The sequence below is a fragment of the Nerophis ophidion genome, linkage group LG04 (assembly GCF_033978795.1).
Source record: "Nerophis ophidion isolate RoL-2023_Sa linkage group LG04, RoL_Noph_v1.0, whole genome shotgun sequence".
NCBI lineage: Eukaryota > Metazoa > Chordata > Actinopteri > Syngnathiformes > Syngnathidae > Nerophis > Nerophis ophidion.
The window spans coordinates 10371859-10379487 of record NC_084614.1 but is presented as its reverse complement, the minus strand read 5'-3'; the positions used below and the strand labels follow the sequence as shown (position 1 = coordinate 10379487).

At 41.2% G+C, this 7629-nt stretch overlaps 1 protein-coding gene across 1 annotated transcript in view; it reads right to left on the bottom strand.

The window, feature by feature from the left end:
* Positions 1 to 7202, bottom strand: part of rp9 (RP9 pre-mRNA splicing factor) — a gene marked incomplete at its 5' end in the record, with an annotated part of 15827 nt that extends 8625 nt beyond the window's left edge. The window contains 3 exons of the mRNA XM_061897008.1: positions 3143 to 3272; positions 6881 to 6911; positions 7015 to 7202. Coding sequence (XP_061752992.1) covers positions 3143 to 3272; positions 6881 to 6911; positions 7015 to 7202 — 349 coding nt within the window. The remainder of the gene's footprint in view (positions 1 to 3142; positions 3273 to 6880; positions 6912 to 7014) is intronic.
* Between the last annotated feature and the right edge of the window lie 427 nt (positions 7203 to 7629).

Here is a 7629-nt window from a genome sequence, read left to right as displayed (position 1 = left end):
AGCGTGGTGGTAAAGTTGTAAGACATTTTAATGACTCTTTAGAGTGAGAGGCTTTTTAGCACTCATCATAGATGAACACAGGAGCAGGCTGACACCTGAGCATCTTCAAGTGCTCGTCTTTGTTAGAAAGAATCTCCCCACTATGCTTGGACTTCAATTGTTTGCCCCCCCCTGACTGGGGCAATGGTGGTAATAAATATTGATAAAGTTGAAGAATTCTCATCAAACACTTATTTGGAACATCCCACAGGATTGCAGGCTAATTGGGAACAGGTGGGTGCCATGATTGGGTATAAAAACAGCTTCCCAAAAAATGCTCAGTCTTTCACAAGAAAGGATGGGGTGAGGTACACCTCTTTGTCCACAACTGCGTGAGCAAATAGTCAAACAGTTTTAGAACAACGTTTCTCAAAGTGCAATTGCAAGAAATTTAGGGATTTCAACATCTACGGTCCATAATATCATCAAAAGGTTCAGAGAATCTGGAGAAATCACTCCACGTAAGCGGCATGGCCGGAAACCAACATTGAATGAACCTGACCTTCGATCCCTCAGATGGCACCGTGTCAAAAACCGACGTCAAACTCTAAAGGATATCACCACATGGGCTCAGGAACACTTCAGAAAACCACTGTCACTAAATACAGTTCGAAAGCCATTTATCAACAACATCCAGCAACGCCGCCGGCTTCTCTGGGCCCGAGATCATCTAAGATCGACTGATGCAAAGTGGAAAAGTGTTCTGTGGTCTGACGAGTCCCCATTTCGAATTGTTTTTGGAAATATTCGACATTGTGTCTTCCGGACCAAAGGGAAAGCGAACCATCCAGACTGTTATCGACGCAAAGTTCAAAAGCCAGCATCTGTGATGGTATGGGGGTGCATTGTTGCTTTTATTTTTAGTCTTATTGTAATATTTTTCTATTTTGTTTCCATTTAAACCCCCATTATTTACTTTTTAAATTGATCTCAACTCTGTACACTGCTGCTGGAATTTTAATTTTCCTGAAGGAAGTCTCCTGAAGGAGACAATAAAATACTATCTATCTATCTATCTATCTATCTAGTGCCCAAGGCATGGTAACTTACACATCTGTGAACGCACCATTAATGCTGAAAGGTACATACAGGTTTTGGAACAACATATGTTGTCATCTAAGCACCGTCTTCTTCATGGACGCCCCTGCTTATTTCAGCAAGACAATGCCAAGCCACATTCAGCACGTGTTAAAACACTTCGGAAAAAAAAAAGAGTGCGGGTACTTTCCCAGCCCAGCTGCAGTCCAGACCTGTCTCCCATTGAAAATGTGTGGCACATTATGAAGCGTAAAATACGACAGCGGAGACCCCGGACTGTTGAACGACTGAAGCTCTACATAAAACAAGAATGGGAAAGAATTCCACTTTCAAAGCTTCAACAATTAGTTTCCTCAGTTCCCAAACGTTTATTGAGTGTTGTTAAAAGAAAAGGTGATGTAACACAGTGGTGAACATGCCCTTTCCCAACTACTTTGGCACGTGTTGCAGCCATGAAATTCTAAGTTAATTATTATTTGCAAACAAAAAATAATGTTTATGAGTTTGAACATCAAATATCTTGTCTTTGTAGCATATTCAATTGAATATGGTTTGAAATGGATTTGCAGATCATTGTATTCTGTTTATATTTACATCTAACACAATTTCCCAACTCATATGGAAACGGGGTTTGTAAAATGGAAGTTCTCTAACTCACAAAAGGATCCAACGTTACCTGAGCTGATCACTTTGGGGGAATTTCATGCCAGTTTAAATAATCGAGAAACTGTTTCTATCGGACAGACCTGGGCAAATTAAGCCGGGGCCCTTAAAGCTTTTCAATCTGGCTCGCCAGACATTCCCCAAAAAATGTTTTTAGATTTTTAAGATGGAAAGTGTAGCATCCATTAAGATATGACTGCTTCTTTGCTATCACTTTTACCATCATATTTGTACTTATCGTGTTTGCTGATGTTGCTCTATTGTTGTGTTTGCTGCTGTTGTTTTTGTCTCTCTGTCTTATCCCCCTCTTGTCCCCGCAATTTCCCCCTCTGTCTTCCTTTGTTTCTTCTTTCTATCCCCTCCTGATCCGGCCCAGCCGCAGCGAATGATAATATAAATGCATTTAATAAAGTCAAATACAAATAAGGCAACAAGATAAGTATCCTACACTTCTCTTTTGTAAAGTCAATCTGAAAGTGGTTACTTGCATTATATATATATATAATTATTACATTGCATTATAAACACTGTATATTTTTCTGCGCGGTGGTCTAGTGGTTAGCGTATCCGCCTTGATTTTGGTAGGTCGTGAGTTCAAACCCGGGCCGAGTCTTACCAAAGACTGTAAAAATGGGAGCCATTACCTCCCTGCTTGGCACTCAGCATCACGGGTTGGAATTGGGGGGGGTTAAATCAGCAAAAATGATTCCTGAGCGTGACCACCGCTGCTCCTCACTGCTCCCCTCACCTCCCAGGGTGTGGAACAATGGGTCAAATGCAAAGGTTAATTTCACCATACCTAGTGTGTGTGTGTGTGTGAGACTCTGATTGGTACTTTAACTTTATGTCTGTATAAAGACCATTTTTTTCCAATAATAATTATTACATGTGTAGCACCTTGAAAAAAGAACAATTGACAATCTAAAAGTAGCATGTCTTCCTTCAATTGTTATTTTGGCAGTTGTATGCTTTTATATGTATGATATATAAAAAAATGTGAATCGAATCGCAGAAAAATCGCAATTAGTTTTTCTCTCGGACCCGTGCAGACCTACTCCTACATTTTGTTTCTTAAGCCTTTGTGAGGATTAGGATTAATTCTTCATCTAAACTGGGAGATCTGGACATTCCATTAGTCACTTCCCAGTGAGAGCAGACATTGTGTAGCAAGTCAGTATTTTATTATGTAAGTTGTCTCTCATTAAGGCTACATGATTAGTAGTGTTGTGGTGGAAGGTAAAAAGTGAAATATTCAATGAATATACTGCCACATGCTTAAAATGACAAAAAAAAAGGGTAATTATTCCATGTTATTATGAATGTGCCGGCTACTACATTACACATATACCTACATATGTAAGTTGAAGGTACAGTTGCATGATAATGAATGTGTGGCACTTACATTGCATCACCTTCACCTCCTTCCCCAGGGGCATCCACAGGCCCCTGGTGGGCGCGTTCGCCAGGAAGCTGCGGGCCTCTTCATTTCCGGGTTCCGCGGGTATACAGTCCTCTGGCTTCTCCTCGTGTTCCTGCAACGTCACATGCAGCTGTCAATCAGATGTCCCGCGGAGGAGGAGGGGTGGCGGCTCAATGACAGGTTTCTCCCACCTTGTTGAAATCACTTCACACTTGTCCCGGTTTACGGTATAATAACAGAACATTGACACAAAAGTTATACAAACCCCGTTTCCATATGAGTTGGGAAATTGTGTTGGATGTAAATATAAACGGAATGCAATTATTTGCAAATCCTTTTCAACCCATATTCAGATGAATGCACTACAAAGACAAGATATTTGATGTTCAAACTCATAAACTTTATTTTTTTTTGCAAATAATAATTAACTTAGAATTTCATGGCTGCAACACAGGCCAAAGTAGTTGGGAAAGGGCATGTTCACCACTGTGTTACATCACCTTTTCTTATAACAACACTCAATAAACGTTTGGCAACTGAGGAAACTAATATTTGAAGCTTTGACAGCGGAATTCTTTCCCATTCTTGTTTTATGTAGAGTTTCAGTCGCTCAACAATCCGGGATCTCCACTGTCGTATTTTACGCTTCATAATGCTCCACACATTTTTGATGGGAGACAGGTCTGGACTGCAGGCGGGCCGGGAAAGTACCCGCACGCTGTTGTAATACGTGGTGAATGTGGCTTGGCATTGTGTTGCTGAAATAAGCAGGGGCGTCCATGAAAAAGACGGCGCTTAGATGGCAGCATATGTTGTTCCAAAACCTGTATGTACCTTTCAGCATGAATGGTGCCTTCAATGATGTGTAAGTTACCCATGCCTTGGGCACTAACAGACCCCCATACCATCACAGATTCTGGCTTTTGAACTTTGCGCCTATAACAGTCTGGATGGTTCGCTTCCCCTTTGGTCCGGATGACACGATGTTGAATATTTATAAAAGAAAATTGAAATGTGGACTCGTCACACCACAGAACACTTTTCCACTTTGCATCAGTCCATCTTAGATGATCTCGGGCCCAGAGAAGTTGGCAGCGTTTCTGGATGTTGTTGATAAATGGCTTTCGCTTTGCATAGTAGAGCTTTATCTTGCACTTACAGACGTCGCGACGAACTGTATTTAGTGACAGTGGTTTTCTGAAGTGTTGCTGAGCCCATGTGGTGATATCCTTTAGAGATTGATGTTGGTTTTTGATACAGTGCCGTCTGAGGGATGGAAGGTCAGGGTCATTCAATGTTGGTTTCCGGCCATCCCGCTTACGTGGAGTGATTTCTCCAGATTCTCTGAACCTTTTGATGATATGATGGACCGTAGATGTTGAAATCCCTAATTTTTTTTGCAATTGCACTTTGAGAAACGTTGTTCTTAAACTGTTTGACTATTTGCTCTCGCAGTTGTGGACAAAGGGGATGTACCTCGCCCCATCCTTTCTTGTGAAAGACTGAGCATTTTTTTGGGAAGCTGTTTTTTATACCCAATCATGGCACCCACCTGTTCCCAATTAGCCTGCACACCTGTGGGATGTTCCAAATAAGTGTTTGATGAGCATTCCTCTACTTTATCAGTATTTATTGCCACCTTTCCCAACTTCTTTGTCACGTGTTACTGGCATCAAATTCTAAAGTTAATGATTATTTGCAAAAATAAAAATGTTTATCAGTTTGAACATCAAATATGTTGTCTTTGTAGCATATTCAACTGAATATGGGTTGAAAAGGATTTGCAAATCATTGTATTCTGTTTATATTTACATCTATGTGGGGCGGTATAGCTCGGTTGGTAGAGTGGCCGTGCCAGCAACTTGAGGGTTGCAGGTTCGATTCCCGCTTCCCGCCATCCTAGTCACTGCCGTTGTGTCCTTGGGCAAGACACTTTACCCACGTGCTCCCAGTGCCACCCACACTGGTTTAAATGTAACTTAGATATTGGGTTTCACTATGTAAAGCGCTTTGAGTCACTAGAGAAAAGCGCTATATAAATATAATTCACTTCACTTCACTAACACTACTCTAACCTACTGGCCTAGTGGTTAGAGTGTCCACCCTGAGATCATACCAAAGACTATAAAAATGGGACCCAATGCCTCCCTGCTTAAAACTCAGCATCAAGGGTTGGAATTGGAGGTTAACTAATCAGCTTATGGGTCATGAAAAGAACTTGGAGGTGACCAGCAGCTTAAATTCCCTCGGAGGAACATCTGGTCAAAATGCAACAATAGTCACACAATGTTGCCAAAATAATTTGCTCACCTGCCTTGACTCGGTATGAACTTGAAGTCCCATCCCATTCCTAACCCATAGGGTGCTTTCTTTCTTTCTTTATTTACAAACCCCGTTTCCATATGAGTTGGGAAATTAAGTTTAAAGGCCCTACTGAAAGCCACTACTAGCGACCACAGCAGTCAGTCTTTTATATATCAATGATGAAATATTAACATTGCAACACATGCCAATACGGCCGCTTTAGTTTACTAAATTGCAATTTTAACTTTCCCACTAATGTGTCCAGTTGAAAACGTTGCGGAATGATGACGCTTATGTAGACGCGTGCGCGTGACGACATCGGTGGTAGCGGACATGTTCTTCCAGCACCGATCACGGCTAAAAGTAGTCTGTTTTTACCGCATAATTTCACAGTATTCTGGACATCTGCGTTGCTGAGTCTTTTGCAATTTGTTCAATTAATAATGGAGACGTCAAAGAAGAATGCTGTTGGTGGAAAGCGGTGGATTGCAGCTGCCTTCAGCAACCAAAACACAGACGGTGTTTTCTTTGTTTGTTGTGGAGCTTTATATGGAAAAGAGTGGTCAAGCGAACATGTTTCTCTACCACATGTCAAACTGGCAGGTTTCGGTGGAAAATGGTGGTAATAAGTCGGCTCTTACCGGAGACATCAGCGGAGCTCGTGTCCTCCTGCAGCTGTGACTTTCTTGGCTCCTCCATAGCTTCCATCAGAGACACTGGTGGTCACCACACCCCTCCGACTTACAGGTATGACTATATAATCTCACTAAAACACTAGCAACACAATAATCAGATCAGGGATTCTCCGGAATTATCATAGTAAATGTGTCTAATAACATCTGAATCGCTCCAACTGTCGTCGCCTTTTTATTTTTCTAGTGCTTCACTCAAACTTTCTTTATCCACGAATCTTTCATCCTCGCTCAAATTAATGGGGAAGTCGTCGCTTTCTTGGTCTGAATCGCTCTCGCTGCTGGTGGCCATGATTGTAAACAATGTTCAGATGTGAGGAGCTCCACAACCCGTGACGTCACGCGCACATCGTCTGCTACTTCCGGTACAGGCAAGGCTTTTTTATTAGCGACCAAAAGTTGCAAACTTTATCGTGGATGTTCTCTACTAAATGCTTTCAGCAAAAATATGGCAATATCGCGAAATGATGAAGTATGACACACAGAAATGGACCTGCTTTCCCCATTTAAATAAGAAAATCTCACAATTTCCCAACTCGTATGGAAACGGGGTTTGTAAATAAAGAAAGAAAGAACCCTATGGGTTAGGAATGGGATGGCACTTCAAGTTCATACAGAGTCAAGACAGGTGGCCTGATTATTTTTGGCAACATAGTGTGACTATGAACAGGAATTTAAATGGAATTTTGCAATAAGAAGTGTTAGAATAGAAAAGGGGCCTTACCTTAATGTACCCAGGTGGAGGTTTTTCATAGCTAAATAAAGAGGACATGTGAGTAATACACTCCAAAAAAATCAAACAAGCGACGTGAAGTTAATTAGCATAAAAGACATTTGCAACAAGTTTAAAAGTCTCACAAAGTCTCCACATGTTTGAGGTTCTGCACTTGCTGGTTGAGTTTCTTCATCTGACTCTTGATCTTCTCGTCGTCCTCTCTGCTCGACTTATGTCTTTTGTGCTCCCGCTTGCTGTCATGTTTCTCGCTCGCCCCGGTCCGCGCTTCTTTCCCGACATCTCGCCAAAGACTCAATAATGACGTATATATTTATATATATATAAAAATGTTAAGACGCTAATTCGGTTGCTGTGGCTAATTGTGATGCTAACTTGACCGACACTACTTCCGGTGGAAGAGCTGCCGTTTGGCGGGAAGTTTAGCGACTCCTGTAGGATGGGGGCGGGAACGCATCGTCGGGTGCCAAAGTTATGGCAAATGTACAGTACATTAGTGTACTTATAGTAACACCAACAAAAGTGATAATAAACGCCAAATTGGTGGCATGTTGCTAAAGCGTTGCAGTGATGTTGATATGCAATATTTCCTGTGAAAACCAGCTTTTCTTGTTAAATGTATTTATTTATTTATAGTTTTTTTATTTTATTTTTTTTCCACTGAGATTGAGTGAGCCTATGGCTTTGCACTTTGTTTATACGTATATATATATATATATATATATATATATATATATATA